We start from the raw sequence: 21005 nt of genomic DNA, 5'->3' as shown, positions 1-21005 counted from the left end.
CCTATAGCTTGTCCCTTTCCTCTTCCTCTGTTCCATGATATTTCTAAGCTCTTACTTTCAGGACACATATTGATTTACCCATAACTCACCTGCTGACAGCTTTTGCTTCTTGGCTTCAGCAAGGTCACTCTGGTAAGTTTCACCACATTCGGGGATGACGCCATACAAGCCGACGTCGGGGGAACGAAGGGCACTGAGTGTTTTGCCAACATCGCCTTTCTCCACTGCTTGGTTGATGGCAAAGATTCCTAAGGCAACTATCCCAGGAGAGAACTGTTACTGGAATAGTTTAGAAAGCATCTAGATTTGCTTACTAGCACACTGTCCCGCCCTACAACTATCTTTTTTTTTTAATTTTGGTCACACCACTCGGCAGGTGGGATGGTTCCCCGTTCAGGGATAGAGCCTAGGCCTCTGTGGTGAAAGCGCCAAATCCTAACCACTAGGCAATCAGAGAATCCCCAGCCCTCGATCTTGGTCAAGCTGAGTACTGAGCTATGGAACACCTTGCCATCCCCCACTTTCCATCAGAACAGAAATAAAACAAACTGATACATACACCTCTGTGCTTCTTGGGTGTCTTTGTTGGACTGCCAGATTCCACCTTGAATTTCATCCAACCATAACACAGCTGACTCATCCTGGGTTTCCTACAAACCATTAAGAGCAAAACGGTATTAGAAGCATGGAATCAGGGTACATGCCATAATGGTGGCTTCTGAGACTCAATGAGAAACAGAGGAGGAGGTTTCAAATATACAAGACGTGTGGAGCAGTCACCTGGAAGAAGCCAGCACTAAAAACTGGTAAAAGGGTTACACAAGAATACCTCAATGTAAGTGGCGGATATAGGAAGATGAATTCAAGTCAGTCAGGAGGACAAGAGCAGCTAGAAGGGGCAAAAGGTCCAAACTGGGAAGAGACCTAGGGACTTAAACACTGACAAGGACCACGGCATGCATATGAATACGCAGTACTTTTTTAAAAAAAGCCGCCTTCTTTGCCAGCAATATTCAGAGGGAGTAAATATTCTCTATGTATTTTTTGGGCTTCCCTGGTGGCTCAGTGGTAAAGAATACGCCTGCCAATTCAGGAAACACAGGTTCGATCCCTGATCTAGGAAGATCCCCTGGAGAAAGAAATGGCACCCCACTCCAGTACTCTTGCCTGGGAAATCCCATGGACAGAGGAGCCTGGCAGGCTACAGTCCGTGGGGTCGCAAAGAGTCAGACATGACTTACTGACTAAACAACAACAATACATTCTCTATGACCACTATTTTTAAGACTATCAAGACTTTATCACATGTAAAGCTAGGAGTCACTATGGGGAACTTAAGCTTATCATTGGCTTATATTCTAAAACTTGAAAGTTAAATCAGTTGTTGGAAACTTAGAGACACATCTTCACAAAGAAACATAATAAATGGTGATTAGTTTACTCAGCGTGGCCAACAAGAGTTTCTACAGCCCAGTGTAGTTTGAGTTGAATACTAAGGACAAGGGTGAGACAGAAATGGAGTCTCTTTCTCCTTCTAGGCAAGGCACCTTGGGTTTCAAAGTGACCAGGCTGGGAGAGTTGTGTTTGAGACAACCTTGGCAGACCCAGCAAGAGTAACTACTCCTGAGGCTTGAGCTAATGGTGGGATAAATAGCAGTTCAAAATCCTTCAAGACTGCTTGATATAAATATAATTTGCCAAGGCACGCAGGAGATGGCTGGGGTCAGTTATTCTAACTGTGTTGTCAGTTGAGGCAGGGTCTTGGCTTTGAGGAAAAATGGGAAGTTTCACTGTCTTCAGCACACCCAGCAGCTAAAGAAACTACAAAATCTTAAAGGAGGCTTGGCTTTCCTCCTGTGTTATTGGGGAGAGACACAATATTTCACTCAGCCAAGCCAAGAAGTCACAAATCCCCACAGTTTACAAAGCGCCTCGGTGACAGGGTGAGGCCAAAAGAAGGCACCTGAAATCCAAAGTAATGATTTCACTCAAATGCAGAGTTTTAGAAAAGACCACTTTAAATTATGTTAAGTGCTGGGCTTACAATCATAGGCACTGTCCCAATGTAAGAAGCTCATAGTCTCGGTAAAGGATAAGAGGACCCCAATAAAAAGAACACAAGAACAAGTCACCTAAGAGCTGCAGAACTTAGCCGTTTTTTTACCAATGGTCAGTTTCTGTTACTCAAAATAGAAAATGGCCACACACAACTCTCAAGGGTCCTATGAATAAATACTGGCAATGCTAAGTAATAGTTTCAATATGAGATAATATACTGAGTCAGTGACAACTCAAACTGAGAAGTCATGAGCTAGACAGCTGAAGGTGTAGTCTCTGAGAGAAGTGGCGTAAACATCCTTGCACCCTAAAAATGGGTACTTCCACAGAATCAGGTCATTTGGGGGTTCACTTTTAGGCTAATTGTACATGAGCTATCTCTACACAGAATCTCCTGTAAGCAAAGCCGGGAGGTTTGGCACAGCCTTCCTTGCATCTGGAGAAAGGCGCAGCTTATCAAGAATTCTGACCATCCAGGGGACTTCCCTGCTGGTCCAGGGGCTAAGATTCCATGCTCCCAATGCAGGGGGCCTGGGTTCAATCAGTTCCTGGTTGGGGAACTGGATCTCACATGCTGCAAATAAGATCAAAGACGAAAATCGAAGATCCCCTGTGCCGCAACAAAGACCTGGTGCAGCTGAATAAATAAATAAATATTAAGAAAAAAAATTCTGACCATCCAGAGTTCTGTCATCTTTATCCCATGCAGACTAACGCAGGAGGATTAAAACAAGCACTTTCACACATACATACATTTCATACATTTCTAAGAAACAAGTGACAGAGCTGTGGTGTGAAAGGAAAAAAAAAAAGACTGGATCCGTGTCTCAGGTGGGTCAGGGGGAAATGAGATAGAAACATCCTTCCTCTGACTGAAGGAGGCAAGACAGATGACATACACCATCATCCCAGTGTAAGGAAAGAAGAGGACCTCGCTGCTCCAGTTAGATCAAATTAGATGACAAAACCCAACATCCTCCTGTGAGAGTTTGCTCTAAGGATTAACTCAAACCACTCAACAGAGTTAAAAACCTGAACGAGATATTGTGGAGGATATTAAGATGAAACAGATTTAATGTCAAAATGCCATATAAAATATACTGAAATAACATCCCCTGACATCTCTGACTACACTTTGAAGCACACTGATTGCATTGTAGAAGGGGTAAAGAGCCAGGGACCAGAAATAAGAATCCAAGGAGTAGGCAGTGACTGGAGGTAAAAGAGGTGGAGAAGTCACAAGATGCAGGAAAAGGAAAGGGAAGACAGACAAAAGAAAGCACAGTTACCATATGTATGTGTATATATGGAAAGCACACGGACATTTGCAAAGGGTACTGTGAAAGTGAAAGTTGCTCAGTTGTGTCCGACTCTGCGACACCACGGACTGTAGCCTGCCAGGCTTCTCTGTCCATGGAATTCTCCAGGCAAAAATACTGGAGTGGGTAGATTCCCTTCTTCAGGGGATCTTTCCAACCCAGGGATTGAACCCAGGTCTCCTGCATTGCAGGTGAATTCTTTACTGTCTGAGCCTCCAGGGAAGCCCAAGAATAGTGGAGTGGGTAGCCTATCCCTTCTCCAGCAGATCTTCCTGACCTGGATTCTTTACCTGTTGAGCTACCAAGGAAGCCCACAAAGGGCACTTCTCACCCCTTAAAACCTCCTTAAAAGTCTCTCTTGTTTTATGTGGCATGGATGCACATGTCATGATTTCTAAAATATTCATAAATGTATAGACACATATATGTGTAATATAATATCTTAGCACTCATCATGTACATTAACCATGCTGTATATACACATAGATATACATTAAAGCATCATACATACCATATACATATGAAACACACATACGTGAATCTATAAAACATTTATTAACACAAGTGCTGACCAATCAAAATGGAGCCTTGATGGTTTAGGTATCGATCCTCTAGTTGCTCACAGTAAACGCTCAGGGAAAGAGCTAGAACTGGGGGTGCTACACATTTGGGAGGTTTGGGACAGGAGCAGTGAACCAAACAAAAGTATTCAATATTCTAACAACTGGTCCAGCTGTGTCAGTGCACACCTGCTGGTTTTTAGCTACATGCATGTATGCATGCCTGTGTACACACAGACTGTGCGGTGGGTGAGGAGAAGCAAGACTTAAACATTATTCATATTTACAATTATGAGTTCCTTGAGAACCCCTAATGATAGTGAGGCAGGGCCTTGTGGGGCTCCTGGGCACAAAGTCTTTCTGTCTCCCATTTCTTTGATTACAAGAAACAGCTTTCATTCAGTCTCCGTGACCTTCCCTGAGTTTGGTATTCTGCCCACAGCATGCAGACCCCAGACCAGTTGGACCTGAAGGTTGATGATGCTTACTCTTCCTTACCTCGCTACCCATCCAACAGTCTATAAAACTTCTCACTGAATTCTCCAAGTGAGGATATGCAGCTTTTCAAGGCAGGAGTTTCCTGTGTCCCCCTTTGCCTAGCAAAGTAATAAAGCTATTCTTTTCTACTTCACTCAAAACTCTGTCTCTGAGATTCGATTTGGCACTGCTGTACATAGAAGCTGAGCTTTAGGCATCACTAATACCATGCCTTGGCATTCAAACAATACTAACCCAATCACCAGTAATCTACTTTTAGCAAGTATTTCCAAGGCACTAAATTTAAATGAAGAGAGAAGTGACTTGGTGAAAACAGCGGAGGCAGGACCTCCGAATATCCCTTCTACATGAAAGCAACAAAAACATTGGCAAAAATCATCAAAATCAACTTTTTCAAAACTCCAGAAATTAACCAAAGGCTTCCAGCAGTCAGAGAGAGTTAATTCAAGAAAAGTTGACTCTCTGTAAGAAGAGTGAGGTTTGTGGCACTTTAAATGGCTTTATTCCCTTTTTGTGCTCTGCCCACCCTCTCCACTCCCACCCCATATACACCTTCCTCCTTCAAATCTATCTATTCCCAGAACTGTCATTAGTTGACACATTAGGGAGTTCCCTGGAAGACCACAGCCAGGTTCTCTTTATTTGACCTGACTCAGAGCGTGCCCAGTGCAAACAGCCTTTCTGGAGTATCTGTCCAAAACAGTAAGAGGTAACTGCTTCACATCAGAGATGTCTGGGGCAATGGATAAACACTTAGGCAAAAATAGGCTAACCGAAGAGCTTAAAAGGAAGGACTTCCCTGACGGTCCAGTGGTTAAGACTCCATTGCTCTCACTGCCAAGGGAGAGTTCAATTCCTGGAGTTCAATCCCTGGTTGGGGAACTAAGATCCCACAAGCTGCAGGGCACAGAAAAAAAAAAAAAAACTTCAAAGGAAAAGCTAGAGAATGAGATATCCACAGACAGCTTTGAAAAGCTCTGACAAATTCCTGGGATGGGGATCTAGAAGACGATAGCGCATGTGTAGGCTTTGCACATGCTCAAAAAAGATCTGATAAGACTACAAGCTCTAACTGCTGGCTGACCCTGAGGCTCTGGTCAAGCATGAAATGAAGGTTAAAGCAAAATTGTGAACTGCCTAGCTGAGTGTTGAAGGCAGGCCCCAACACATACAAAGCCCCTCAGCAAAGGCTGGAAGCTTTGCTGGTTCTAGGCATTCAAGGAAATTTCTGTCTAGTCGTTAGCTGACCACTAGCTAACCAAGCAGAGACTTCAGTGGACAAACATGACAAAGAATACAGACTTGAAAGAACTGAAAATCACTAAGCAAACAACAGAAATGAACTGGCACAGCAATAAACCCCAAGGAGGGGTAGAATCTGATTTCCAAACCTTCTCTATTATGTTATTAAAATGTCTAACTTTCAACCAAAAATTACAAGATATGTAAAAAAACAAAGCATGGTCCAAAGAGGAAAAAAAATAAAGCAGACAACATAGTAGAAAAAAACGAAGTCAGCAATCTAAAAGTATGTTCAAACAACTAAAGGAAAGTATGAGAACAATGCCTCACCAAATAGAGAATATCACACACACACACACACACACATATATATATTAAAAGAACAGATTAAATTATGGAGTTGAAAAATACAATAACTGAAATATTCACTAGAGGGATTCAGTAGATTTGAGTAAAGGGAAGATATATACATAATGGAATTCCCTAAAGGCAAAGTGAAAGAAAAAGAGGCATTTTACTTGAAGAAAATCTAAACAGATCTATACCAAATATAGAGATAAAAATCAGTTAAAAAAAAAAAAATCAAAACATATCCTACAAAAATAAAACCAAACCAAAAATTTAGGACCATATGACTTCACTGGTGAATTCTACCAAATGTTTAAAGAACTAACATTGATCCTTTACAAACTTTTCTAAAACATAAAAGAGGATGGAACACTACTCAATTCATTCTATGAGGCCTTTATTACTCTGATGCCAAAACCAGACACAGAGATAATACAAGAAAAACAGACCAAATTTAAATTAAGCTCTTTCACTTGCTAAATTTGGAACTCAGATGGCTATTTTTAAAACTACTCCCAAGAGGAACTTAAAAGCTGAGCTGAAGCTTAAAAAAAAAGACAATTATACCTAAACTATAGTGTACCCAACTGAACCTGGCAGTGTAAGTAAATTTTCCTCTAATTCTCCCTATTCCTCTGCCTTTGATGGACTCTGGAAAGTTATTCCACAGCAAAAGGAAATGCTTCAAACTCTAGTCATATCCTCTAAAAGTTTAACTCCCACGACCCAAACAAAAGGAGCAGTGAGGCCCATCACATGATGAGAGCAGGTACAACTTATATCCTCAGTCTTTTTTCCTTTTTTAGACATGGACCTAGACTTAGTTCATTCTTTTAAAGTCCACCCCATCTGGACTAATAAGGCAGCAAAAGACAACGTGACCACCACTGGCCTGTGCAGAATCCTAGCAGCCAGGCCCTACACTAGAAATTCTGAATTAGTAGAAGCAGAGTTAAAGCTTAGGAATCTGTATTTTAAAAATGACCTTTCAAGGTTTCTAGTGATCAGTCAAGTTTGGGAAGCTCTGATCCAACAAACTGGTATCACAGACAGACCTCCATTTATGGCTTCCTATGGCCAACTGTTTCTCACGAGAGTAAGTAAAACCAGTGAATGTCTCTGTCTCAATTTCCTGGCTACAAAATTTCCTGGGAGTTGTGATTCAACCCACAGCGCAGGATTAACTGACATGCATAATAATGACCCTCTTAAGAGGAACCTGGTACTTGCTACATGTATACGTTTAGAACACATTCATGTCAAGTAGTCTCATGACAACAGAATCAAAGAAGATCTATCCACATTATATTACAGGGCTTCCCTGGTGGTCCAGTGGTTGAGAATATGCCTGCCAATGCAGGGACACCAGTTCAATTCCTGGTCCGGGAAGATCCCACATGCCAAGGGGCACCAAAAGCCTATGTGCCACAACTACTGAAGCCCACAAACCCTAAAGCCCATGCTCCACAAGAGAAGCTACTGCAATAAGAAGACCTCGCACTACAACCAGAGAGTAGCCCCCACTCTCTACAACTAGAGAAAGCCTGTGCACAGCAACAAAGACCAACACAGCCGAAATAAATACATAAACTTTAAAAATAAAATCTAGGCACTGGACTAATACCACAGTTGATTTCTGCCTCTTAAAAAAAAATAGATTGTATTATCTACAACTCCTGCCCCACAGCCCAAACTTACAGAACCCACAAGGGTGTCAGTGTACAAAAGCTCCAATTATACATAAGCCCTGGTCTGTTTTACTACTTTGGACTTTCCAGAAAGAATCTGACCTCCTGAATAAAGAAATTCTTTTAGCTCTTCTGCCTGCTGCAAGGACCTCATGGCAGGGATCTTCAAAGTTGTGGGCCTCAGCACAACTGTTGAGGAGGTCCTTATCCAACTGTTGTTAGTTAGAAGAATTTAAAAGGAGATGAACCACAATTCAGACAGATGGTCATTACGCTTTAACCACAGAACAAACAACCAAGGGCCTACTAAACACATGGCGATTTCCTAGTCACCAAGAGGACTAAAAAAGGTGTAAATCGCATCCATTTCCTCAACAAACTGGCTGAGAGGCAAGACAAACTTTTTAAAACTGTCTGTGTGACAGTTACTCTGGAAAACATATTCATAGCAGCATTATCCCTAACGGCCACAAAGTGGAAACATGATCATCAACTCATGGATAGATAAATAAAATGCAGTGTGGCGATACAACAGAATATGGTTCAACAGTAAAAAGAAAATACTAATGCATGCTACAGTCTGGATAAACCAAGCTAAGTGAAAGAAGCCGGTCACAAAGGACCACACCTTGTACTGATGATTTCATTTACATGGAATGTCCAGAACTGACAAAGCCACTGACAGAAAGCAGACTGACGGGTACCTAGAGCTGAAGAGATGGAAGGGAAACAACTTGGTACGGACGGGTACCAAGTTTTTTCTTTTTTAAAAAAAATACTTATTTATTTGGCTTTGCTGGGTCTTAGTTGCAGCACACAGGATCTTTTAGTCACAGCATGTGGAATCTAGTTCCCTGAACAGGGATTGAACCTGCGCCCCCTGCACTGGGAGTTTGGAGTTTCAGTCACTGGACCACCGGGGAAGTCCCCTAGGTTTCTTTCTGGGGTGATGAAAATGCTGCAAAATTGATTCTGGTTATGCTGTAAAATTGATTGTCTATGAATGATGAAAAACCACTGAACTGTACATTTTAAAGTAGTGAGCTATATGGCATGTGAACTGTATCTCAATAAAGCCATTATTTAAAAAAAAACTGCACGGCATTATTTACTAAAGTTTAACAGATGTATTCCCTATGACCCACAAATTCCACTGCTAAATGTATACTTGATGGAAATGCATATATACATTTACCAAAAAACATGTAGTGGAATATTCACAGAAGCACTAATTGCAACAGCAAGTGAGAAACAACCAAAAATTCACCAATAACAGAATATGTAACTACAAAACAGAATAGTACACAACAATAAGAATGAACCAACTACTGCTCCATGCAACCACATGGATGAACTTCACTAACGTCATGTGGGGCAAAAGAAGCCAGACACAAGAGTAGATAATGTATGATCTCCTTTAAATACAGTTCAAAACAAGACACAAATCAACTGTAGTGTTAGAAATCAGGACGCTGGTTACCAGCACACTGCAGGGAGTGAATAAGGATGTAAGGGAATATAAGGTGGTTTCTTATAATCCAAGCACCAGTTACATAGGTATGCTCACTTGAACATTTATACAACAGTATACTTAAATAACTGACACATTTTCCTGGATCTTATGTTTCAACAGAGAATTTATGTAAAGAGACGTAAGAGGTGTGTCTACAACCATAACAACAAACAAACAAACCAAACGTATAAAATAATAGCACAAGTTCTGGAAGGCAGAGTCTATGACTCTTACACTGTACACTCCACTGCACTGAATCTAAGGGTGCCCAAGGAAAAGAGTCACTGAGTGAACGCCCCTCCCTCTGTCTCAGTTCTAGGATGGATGGCGTTCTCTGAACAGAAAGGAACAATTCAGGGCCACTCACCTGGGCCTTCTCTCTCTTTGCTCTGATCAGTGTGTCCTGATAATGCTGGGCCACTTCTGCGAGGACCCCCTCAAGTTTAGCTGCAGGAATCTGCAAGGCCTGCAGGGTCTTCTGGGCATCACCTTCATCCAGGGCTTCATTAATCAAACCAATGGCTAAAATCCCTACACAGGGATGGACAGAAGGTTATTTTTTTAAATTAAGAAACTGTATAAATAAACCAGTCTTTAAACAAGCTAAGTGACCATCAATCCTCTACCCAAGTGCTACCATGAGTTAAACTACAATTTGCCATCCAAAATGTTAAGCAGCATTTAAATTTTTTCCTTTAAATGTAGTGGTTTTTTTTCATCTAAGTAAACTCCCTTATATCTATTTTCCTATTGAAATCACAAGTCTTTTTGTTTTATTTTTAATTGGTCTAACTGAAGAGTGATGAGGACTGTGACGAAACTAGCTTTACAGGATAGCTTTCAAGTATACTCCAATGTGTGATCAAAGCTATTCTTGACTCACAAAAAGTCTAGGGTTCAAGGGAATCTTTTTTTTTTTTTAACTTTTTACTTTGGATTAGGGTATAGCTGATTAACAATGCTGTGATAGTTTCAGGTGAACAGCGAAGAGACTCTGCCATACATACACATGTGTCCATTCTTCCCCAAACTCCCCTCCCATCCAGGCTGCCCCATAACACTGAGCAGAGTTCCCTGTGCTGTACAGTAGGTCCTTGTTGGTTATCCATTTTAAATGTAGCAGTCTGCACATGTCCATCCCAAACTCAAGCATTCAAGGGAATCTTAAAAATCACCTAGTTCAACATTTTTATAGAAAAAAATAAAAGGATGAGGTTTAGGTATCTCTTCAAGATCACAAAGCAAACAGTGGCAGATGGAAAATCAAGCTCAGGGCCTCCTCCTCCAAGGCAAGGCTCTTCCCACCAAATCACCGATTATTTCTCACAAGAAACACTAAATAAAACTAGGAATGCTCACTCCTTAACTATCTCAGCCTGCTGGACTACTCTTTTTTAATTTTTATTTTTCAGCACACCACATGGCATGCGGGGATCTTCGTTCCCCAACCGGGGATTGAATCCACACCCCCAACAGTGGAAGTGCATAGTCTTAACCACTGGACCACCAGAGGAGTCCCTGCACTGCTTCTGTAATGACTCCACTGTATAATAAAAAATTTGGCTGGTCTTTGTCTCTGGTTTCTGGAAAGTGAAAGTTGCTCAGTCGTGTCTTTACTCCATGGGACCCCCTGGGCTGTGGCCCACCAGGTTCCTCTGTCCATGGGATTTTCCTGGCAAGAATACTGCAGCGGGAAGCCATTCCCTTCTCCAGGGGATCTTTCCGACCCAGGACCAAACCTAGGTCTCCTGCACTGCAGGCAGATTCTTTACCATATTTCCCAAGTGACAGGAGTATCTTTGTTGGTCATGGTGGGCTCCTAGAATCACACCTGAGTTTATGCAAACAGGTGACTCCTGCTGGGCCCCTAGAAACTTATGGGGTAGGAACTGGTCATGCTGGAAAGACCGACCATGTGATCAGAAGGTTGGGGTTTTGAGTCTTATGATCTCAGAACATCAGCTTGGCTATTCCAGACACAAAAAGCAGACTGGAAATTGAATTCAATTACTTGGCCACTACTTTGCCAAGTAATTCAATCAATCAGAAGTAATGAAGCCCCAGTAAAGCCTCTGGATAGGCAAAGCTCAGGTGACCTTCCCGGGCTATGACAGACATCAATGGGCTGGAAAGGGGAACATATCTTGAGGACACAGCAGCTTCGGATTTGGGGCCCTTCCAGATATCACCCCATTGGTTTCTTTCGACTGGTCCTGATTTGTACTCTTTACATAAAAACTCTTTCTGTACTCTTGTACAATAAAACTCAATTTGTACTCTTTACAATACTTTGGCCACCTGATGTAACAAGCTGACTCATTAGAAAAGACCCTGATGCTGGCAAAGATTGAAGTCAGGAGGAAAAGGGGATGACAGAGGACAAGACAGTTGGATGGCATCACTGACTCAGTGGACAGGAGTTTGAGCAAACTCTGGGAGATGGTGAAGGACAGGGAAGCCTGGCATGTTGCAATCCATGACGTTGCAGAGTCGGACACGACTGAGTGACTGAACAACAACGATAAAACTATAATCACAAGTACAGTGCCTTCCTGAGTTCAGTAAGTCAGTCTAGTCAATTACTGAAACTGAGGGGATGGAGGGGACCCCTGAATATATTTTCGGAAGTGCAGTGACCTGGGAACACCAGGTTCAAAGCTGGTGTCTGACATGAGAGACCTCTTAGGGAGGACACTTTGTGCAATATGATCTAGCTCCAGGCAGTGTCAGAACCTGGTATAACAGTACTTAAAAGTAACAGATCACATTCAATTCACCTCCCGAAAAACCTTAGTTCTCTTTACATATTTCTCCAATTATAGCAGTGGCCTGGTGTTTTTAAAACAATAGACAATCATAGTTTTTTGAGATAGTTAAATGGATAGTTAAAAGCCTTTTTTTTTTTTTCAATTTCCAAAAAACCCCAAGGGGTAGTGATCCCAGGAGGGTAGAATCACACTATGTGTGACTGTGACATGATCTGGGGGGTAGGAGCAGATCACTCACTCTCATGTTCCTCCTGCACCATCAGGTTCACACGGTCCACAGAAGCTTGGATGTCATTCCACGTAATGAACTCATTGTTCTCTGCATGGGCCTGAGCTTTCAGCTTCATCAGCTCATCCAGATACCTGCCCCATTCCCCCAACAAAAGAGAGAAGAAATGCAACATTAGAACAGGGACCTGCAGGGTTATTTCTGTGGATAGGAATAAGAAGACATGGGGGCACAGGATCCAAGAGATGGCTGAGGAACCCCAACAGTTTGATGTATTCTAGAGGTCAGCTTTGGGACCCAGGTGTGACCCTGAACAAAGAGTAAAAATACAAAGATATCACTAATTCTTAATATCTATATGAAAAATATTTATATCACTTGTTCTAAATTTCAGGTAAGATTAACTCTGGAATCAGAGGCAGCAGCTCAAACAATCCCTCTGAGGATCAGAAAACAAGGTCATGCACCAGCTAATAAACGTAGAAGGAATGACAGATCAACAAATCACCATTCAGCAACTCTCACTGAAAGTCTGGATTTACGCAAGGATTATCATTGGGGTTAAAAACATTAGGTGAATGGTTAATGGGAAACTGGACATTGTGATGGTGCAAAAAGTACAAAAAAAAAGGTTATGTTCTGGAGATAAGGGAGAAAAATAAATATACAATGAAGGGACTAGCAGACTCCCTAATTGAAGGATCAATCTCAGTATCTCTGATGGTGGGGTCTTGCCTCTTAATATGAGAAAATATGAAAAACACAAGTCACCAAAAATACTTCACCAAATCTTGACAAGCCTTTAGACCTGATTTCCAATTTACAGGAATAAAACAAATATTAGGAAGCAATCAAAACTGAAGATGGAACGTTTTAGAGGACAACTGGCTCCAACTCTTTTAACAAGTCAGCGTTTTAAAGAAAGGGACAATGCTCGATCAAAAAATATCACAGTGGGGGTTGTGAGGTGGAAGGAGGTTCAAGAGGAAGGGGAGATGTGCATACCTATGGCTAATTCATGCTGATATACGCCAAAAACCACCACAATAAAGCAATTATCCTTTAATTAAAAATAAATAAATTTTTTAAATAAAACAAAAGATACCAAAGGGACACAATATGGATTGCATCCTGGTTTGAACAACCAGCTGAAAAAAACAGTTTAGGAACAAGAGAAGAAGTATGAAAACAGACTAGGTTTAGAAAATATTCAAGAAGTATTATTGACTTGACAAGGTATAAGGGTGTTATTTTGACTACATGACAAATATCCTCATTGTTTTAAATAAGCATATTTATAATAAATTTAGGAGTGGAATGCTAGTATCTGTGATTTACTACAAATCCTCAGCATAATAAAATGAACTGAAATACGGGGCAGGGCCGGCGGTGGGCACGGAGCACAACTAAAAGACGATCACAAGGAAGTCACGATTCCTGCAGAGAAAGTAAGAGTGTTGGTTCACAGAAGACAGAGGTTAGGGCCAGGGGCACCCACCTCTGGCAGTTTTCCTCTTCAATGTTGGTAAGGCCTGTCACTGAACTGCTCAGCTGTTTCCACACTGTGTTCACGTCTCCAGATTCTAGCGCCCTGTTGATGAGGGCCACTGACGACAGCATCTCCACCGCAACAGAGAGCTCGGGGTGGGTGAGGCTATGCTGTACAGGGAGGGAGAGGTGGGGGAAAGAGTAAGGACGGACATTCTGGAAGACCCAGGGACGTCAGACACTTAATAAAACCACATGGAGTCCAACTTTCTGGTTTAAAAAAAAAAAGGTTCTGCCTAACTACACCCAGACTGCTGTTTTGCTCACAAATAGCACGGGTTTGGTGAACTCACCTCAGGACTCTGCTGCTGCAGGGTGGCCAGCTCCTTCTGATAAAGGTCGGCAGCAAATGGGTACACCTGGGGCAGCTGGGCCTCGGGGTTCATCAGTTCCAGGACAGTCTTCTCAGCCACACCCTTCTGGATTGCAGCGTTGATTGCTGCCACTGCTGCCAACCCTGGGTAGAGAACTCAAGGTCAGAAAGGCCACTGGCTCCCAGAGCCCCAAGGGGGCGCAGACACCAGTTTTCACAGGAGAAAATCGTATTCTGCAGCTAAACTATTAGTCATGACATTTGAAGTGAAACTTCCACCTTCAGACAGTGGTCTTCTTAGTCTGAGGATGAACTCAATGGTATGTGAGCTGCATCTCAGTAAATCTGTTTTCTTTCCTCTTCTCTTCTCCTCACCCATTTTCTTTCTGCTCCAACTCCTCCTGTCTGCCACCACTACACTCTGCCTAAAACCTCCCTCCCCTACAACGAGGAGAGCCTGGTAAAGTTGTTGTTGTTGTCGTTGTTCAGACACTAAGTTGTTTCTGACTCTTTGTGACCCTATGGACTGAAACCCACCAGCCTCCTCTGTCCACAGGATTCTCCAGGCAAGAATGCTGGAGTGTGTTGCCATTTCTGTCTCCAGGAGATCTTCCTGACCCAGGGATCAAATCCACATCTCCTACATTGACAGGCAGATTCTTTACCACTGAGCCACCAGGGAAGTCCCAACCAACCACGTAAACACATGCTTAGAGCCAAAGTGAGCCTACACAGACTCTGGTTCTACTTTTAAAACTGGAGGACTCCTACTGCCACCAAAGGTATCTGGTAGTTGACTGTGGCTAATAGGCTTGGGGTGGGTTGAGGAGTGACAGAATCTACTCTTAGGCCCCTCCATGACACAAAGGAACTCTCCTCCCCTATTCAGTATCTCAGGGGACACACAGTTGAAGGGACTCTTACTTTTCTGATATTGCTGGGCGGCAGTGTTTGCAGCATCCACTCCAGACTGTAGCTCCTCCTTCTGCAGGGGCTCAGCCTGACCACCCTGAGAAAAGCAGAGAACATTCAGGTAAAGACGACTCTTGCCTGCATGTCCAGACCTCATAGTTCTCATATCTCAACAACAGTCATTAGGGACACTGAGCCACAGACCTAAGAGACAGCTTCAGGCTATAAGCAGCAGCCTGAACTGGAATCAAAAACCCTTGTCCAATCTGGGGGAGAATGATTTTCCAGATACCAGCACACTTAAAAGAATATTTTGTAAAGAGCATCGAAATGTTCCAAGATAAAATTTTTATAGAAGCATTAGCACATCAATGTTGCTTTCTCTGGCCAATAATGAGAATTTTTAAAATATATCCTAGTCCTTATTTAACAAAAAAAAAGCTCCTTATATTTGTTCTAAAAAATAAAAACCCATAGAGTACAATCCCACACAGTCTACTCTTACTACAATATTAAATGCTTTCCCAGTGTTAGCCAGAGGAAACTCGTGAGGTAGAGTTTTTTTTAAAAGTGGAAATTCCTGAAGTAAGAATATAAAATTTCAGGTTCTCCCCAAAGGCTTTTGTTGTTGTTCAGTCACTGAGTTGTGTCCGACTCTTTTGCAACTCCATGGACTATAGCCCATCAAGCTCCTCTGTCCATGGGATTTCCCAGGCAAGAATATTGGAGTGGGTTGCCATTTCCTTCTCCAGGGGGTCTTCCCAACCCAGGGATTGAACCTGCATCTCCTGAATTGGCAGGTGGATACTCTACCACTGAGCCACCTGGGAAGTCCTCTGCCTGACAATTTTAAGTTGGGGATTTAAGGGACTTCAAGTGAAGGGGTGATGAGATTCAGAGGGTGGGCGAAGCTATTTAAGAGGGGATTTACAACTCTACAAGCAAAAGAGAGCTGAAGACAATGTGCACTTTACCTGAGGATATTAAACAGCTTAATTCACATGCAGGAGAAACAGTTATATTAGTGAGAGGAAAAAAAAAGGCCCCACAGATATCTTTACACAACAGCATGAGATTGAAATGGATGGATGTCAAGCCTTACAGGTGCCACTCAAGGTGCTGCTACCTGTCTCTTCTGCTGTCTGTCACTCAGGAGTTGCTTGAGGTACCAGTCACTATTCTGCTGCTGCAGCCCTCGTAGGGCCAGTGCTGGTGACTGCAGGATCTTGAACAAGCCTGGTGCAGATCCCTGCTCCAAAGCCAGGTCTATATTTGTTAACGCAGCAAGCACTGAGGAGGGAAAAAAAGACAAACGCTTAAGACAAAACTATGTTAACATCATAGCTGGGAATATTTTTCCTTCCCAAAAACCAGTCTTATTTCAGACTGGGGAAATATAATTAGATAACCTTTCCTGTGGAGCATCACAGAAAGCATTAGGTTTTGAGGGTGGAAGAGAACCTTAAAGTCCCCAAATTCAAGGTTCCCAGGGTATTCAGAATTAATGGGTTCCTAGACCACAGCCCAGGCCTACTTACAAACTTCTAGATGTAGACAGCTCGGCACCAATAGGGGCAGCAATTTAAGAGGCACCAATAATACACACCTGCATTCCCACTAAAATGCCAAGGCTTTATCCAGAGTAATCTACCACACAGGAGAAAGTTCTCTCCCACTGCAATTCACTACATCTCTGGATGATTCTGTTTAAACAAAAAAATTGTTAAAGCTCACACACTAGAGATGATACCTGAGTACCTCCAACCCCTCTTCCCTGTGACAGTCTACTCCTGACTAAAGAGCCATAGTTTCTTCAAATATTTCTTATATAGCATCATTCTGAATTCCTCCATCATCCTGGCATCTCCTGAAGGTACTCTGCCCCTAAGCAGTGCCGAGACATCGAGGCTGGTCTGACCGTGTGGAGCAGAAAGGGGTCTCCACACTGCTTCAACATTCTCTACTTCTAGTCACAGAACCTGACATCACACAAGGTCATTAACACATTATCGATAGTAAAAATGCAGAATTCTCTTCATCTGAAAATGATACTAAAGGTACGTTCCTCCTAAGATTCCTCATGAGATTAAATGAAATCATACACGCAAAAGTACTTTGCATATTATAAAATAAATAAGGTATTAAGTTGAAAGTCAAAATAATACATTTTCTGATTTCAGAAATGACAGCCCCTGGAAAATCGTAATTATTATTTTCAGCTTCCCTATTTTTAGAAGAAAAAACAGCGTTCTACTTCCTGTGCCCCACCCAGGAATGAACATCTAATCTTATCACCAAAGTAGCAAAACAAATCAACAATAAAATACTAAAGATCAAAATATTGGGGGCATAGCAGTAGTTATCAGTTTAAACTGCTTTCATTTGTAAAAAAAAAAAAAAAAAAAAAGAAAGAAAATTAATGTAAGGTGTCATAAAGAAAACAGTCCAAGAAAAAACAAAATCTCAAACCAGAACTAATAAATAACACCAAGAGGTAAAAGGACGAAAGGCTAGATTCCTAAGAGACTGTTCCCTTCTTCCCAACCTTCTCCCCCACGATTTGGCTCACTGATCACCGCACAGAGGAGGTGAGCAGCTCTCTGAATCATGGCTGCAGGTCTACGTGGCCATCAGCCAACTAACCAAGCATTCTTCCACCACAAGGACCATGCACCTGCTGTAACCATAGCCAAGAACAAAACAAACAGGTTGTCTCCATCCTCAGGCAGCTTCTGTAGTGGTGGGGGACAGAAAATAAAAGCAACACAGGCTGGTAACAACCAGGTTTCCTCTAAGGATGTAACACAGAGTCTCAGATGATCCATCTGCAAAGGCATCTAGTCATTTATGCTTTTACTGGAAAATGTAAACTTACTATGTACATAAATATGTAAATATTTAAGTGGATATTTACTAATACTTATACTATAAAGTTTAGAACAGGGGTTCCCAACCTCTAGCATCTAACGCCTGATGATCTGAGGTGCAGCTGATGTAATAACAATAGAAATAAAGTGCAAAAGAAATACAAAGTGCTTGAATCATCCTGAAGCCATTCCCCACCCCCAACCCCATCACCCAGGTTTGTGGAAAAATTACCTTCCATAAAACCGGTCCTTGGTGCCAAATAGGTTGGGGACCACTGGTTTGGAACATTATTCACATACTTTCTCCCACTATGCTTTAATTATCTAATTCTCCTTATCCTACTTAACAAAAAAATAAGAACTTTTTCTCATTTAACTATTTGGCCTGCAGCTTTCTTCTGGGGCAGCATAATGGCTTCACTGCTGGTTCTCAAGTCCTAGGGAAAGAATCTTATCTATAATTACATTAAGATAATTCTTGGGACCTAAAGTCCCTCTGTCTTCCAACTTTCCCTTGTCTCTGACTTTCCCTACTGTTAGGAAAAGATTGTTCCTCTATTGAGAATTCTGCCTTATCCTCACCTCTTCATCTACCCTAAGAGCCGCAGTGAAGGGTCATGTACAAACTTTGAGGAAAAGTCATCATTTTTTTCTTTACTCTATGGCTGTATTTCACATGTCTCTGGTTGCCTTGAAATTACTCACTGAATTGTTCTAGCCAAGTTGCCCTGAAATTATGCATTTGCCTACCTTCCTCACTGAAACATATCTGAGGGAATTTTTACTATTTTGCTCCTCTGATCACATAAGAACAATATGCACGGAACACTTTCAAAATACACACATACATTTCTTTCCTTATGAATTTATAACTAACTCTAGCAAAATCAGCCAGGTATAGCAATAAAGGCCCCAAACAACATAGTAGAGAAAAGTTCCTTAATAAATAAAAGAGTATTTTATGCAGGGTATGCAGCAGGAAACGTGCTGGACTTTCTTCTACAGAGAGAACTAAGTGCAAGGACATTCTGGTTTATACTTGCTGACTAAAGCAGTATTCATACAGATACAGCACAACCAATCACCCATACGTGAATGGAACTACAGTTCTATTCAGAAAGCTATTATCCTAAATGAACCAGAATGGAACAGAATACACAGACTCCTGGTCAGGATTTAGAACTCTCTACCATAAGGAGTTGGTAAAATCTATAAATTCTCACCAGTTATTCAGAGCATTAGTACAAGTGAGAAATTAGGATCTCCAAAGAACAGAGAGGGCCCTGATGACTATTACTACTATTATTTATTATCTTGATCAAAATAAGATCAAGGTCAAGTCTGGTTGAATTAAACAAGGTTTTTTTAGTTCTTTCGGTGACTCTAACCCTATGCTAGGAATTATGAGGATTTATAAAGAAGCAGAATTCATAAGTAAATTCAAGTTTAAGTCTATATAGATGTAAAAAACAAAAAAACAAGCACTTAAGACAATAGAGAATTAAATACAAAATCATGTGGTTAAGCATACAGATGCTGTAGGAGATGTGAAAGCCAAGTATATTGTGAGCTAGGATACGGGTACGCGCTGAGGTGAGAACTGAGCTGAATCTTGAATGATGGGTATAATTTGGAAGAGGTAAGAGATGAGGCGTGAGGGCATTACAGTGGGGCAGTTACATGATTAACAACAGTAATGATAATATTATTGAGTGCTTACTAAATACGAGCCAATTTACATATATTATCTCATCACGAGTATAATGATTCTATGCCACAGGTGGCCAGTTCCCACAGTGATTAATACAAGGGCAAGCAATCAAATCCCAGGTCTGAACATCTCCAGAGCCAGCCACTCTTTATGAGTCATAAAATGAACACAATGAACGTGGGAGATGATTAGGCACATGAGTTTCTACAGAGAGTTGTATGCAAGAAACAGTGCATACAGAGCTCCACGAGGCCAGGGAACAGCGTTTTGTCTGGCAAGTAATAAGAAACTGATGCAGGTTCTTTTGCAGAAGAGAGACTAAATTAATTCAAGAAATTAATTTTTCAAAAGTGTATAACACATACACAAAAACCAAGATGAACAGGACAACCTCATTTCTGTTTAAATATACGTTTTGAAGGATATGTTAAAAATACCAAGCATGGTTATTCTTAGGAGTCTAATTTTTTATTTGTGGCTCATTTCTGGATAACTTGTATTGCTCTTTAAAAGAAAAACAAAACTATTATTACTTTAAAAATAGAAAAATAAAATCCCTCTTCAGATTTAAGTGTCTAACACAGGGTGAAAAGAGTGCAACTGCAGCCAAAAACTCCAGTCTGTGAGTTACAACAGAAGAGCTGGGGGGGTGGGGGGGAGCATGCTGCCTGAGGACAGTGGTAGCCCAAAGAGATGACACATGAACACGAAAGACAGTAAATATGCAACAGCTCCTAAGCAAACCCACAAATGTCTGATATAAACTTAAACCATGAACAGATCCACAGGCACCTTATTCAGTGACACTCCTTTAAGAGATGAGCCTGACGGGGCACATACTTACAGTTGACTTTATTTATATTGCCTTGAATTTCAGCTTGAGTGAGCAGTTCCTCATAAACGTCCCTTTCTCTCTCAGAGCTTTCTGTCTGAAGATGAATAAAAGGTGTAGTTAAATTAGCTGAGGTCTCTAGGAAGACCACAGAAATACATGTGTGTTCCTCCCCCACCACGACAGACTCAAGAGCAAGGAAGGCTGTGGCTTAAAATCCTTAATAAAGAACAAAGTGGAATGCTACATGATTGTGACCAAAAACATAAAAAGGAGATCCACTCATAAATAACAAGCTCAAGAGGTTCTTCCAGAATCAGGCAGGAGACACTGGTGAACCCTGCCCTGCTCCTCCGGGAGCCTGAAACCTCGTCTCAGACTAGATCTCAGAGCCTCTCACAGGTTTGCACACAATACAAGAAGAAAGTAGATGTCAAAATAGAATCTAATACTGAAAGACTACATATTGGTAACTCCATTTCATTCATATAAAATTCCAAAAAAAAGATAAGCTAAAGTGATAGAAAATAGAGTGGGAGTTGCCAGGGTCAGGGGTGGACAGAGGGAAGCAGTAGAGGTTGACTTTGAAAGGGAGATAT

At 41.6% G+C, this 21005-nt stretch overlaps 1 protein-coding gene across 7 annotated transcripts in view; it reads right to left on the bottom strand.

Moving 5' to 3' along the window:
• The window catches only part of IQGAP1 (IQ motif containing GTPase activating protein 1), a 128567-nt gene that overhangs the window by 28542 nt on the left and 79020 nt on the right, over window positions 1–21005 (bottom strand). For 4 of the 7 annotated variants that reach the window (XM_081546957.1, XM_081546959.1, XM_081546961.1 and 1 more), the window contains 9 exons: window positions 20419–20503; window positions 16123–16286; window positions 15009–15093; window positions 14065–14228; window positions 13722–13882; window positions 12233–12357; window positions 9594–9757; window positions 560–650; window positions 90–257 (listed from right to left, as the gene is read on the bottom strand). In XM_081546957.1, coding sequence (XP_081403083.1) covers window positions 90–257; window positions 560–650; window positions 9594–9757; window positions 12233–12357; window positions 13722–13882; window positions 14065–14228; window positions 15009–15093; window positions 16123–16286; window positions 20419–20503 — 1207 coding nt within the window. Of the gene's footprint in view, window positions 1–89; window positions 258–559; window positions 651–9593; window positions 9758–12232; window positions 12358–13721; window positions 13883–14064; window positions 14229–15008; window positions 15094–16119; window positions 16287–20418; window positions 20504–21005 lie in introns of all 7 variants that reach the window. The other 3 variants (XM_081546956.1, XM_081546958.1, XM_081546960.1) reach the window with 1 other exon arrangement.

Source organism: Giraffa tippelskirchi, chromosome 12 (genome assembly GCF_054371585.1).
Source record: "Giraffa tippelskirchi isolate mGirTip1 chromosome 12, T2T-mGirTip1v1.2.pri, whole genome shotgun sequence".
In the NCBI taxonomy this organism is placed as follows: Eukaryota; Metazoa; Chordata; class Mammalia; order Artiodactyla; family Giraffidae; genus Giraffa; species Giraffa tippelskirchi.
The sequence above is the reverse complement of the archived record's forward strand: the minus strand, read 5'-3'. Positions and strand labels throughout refer to the sequence as shown.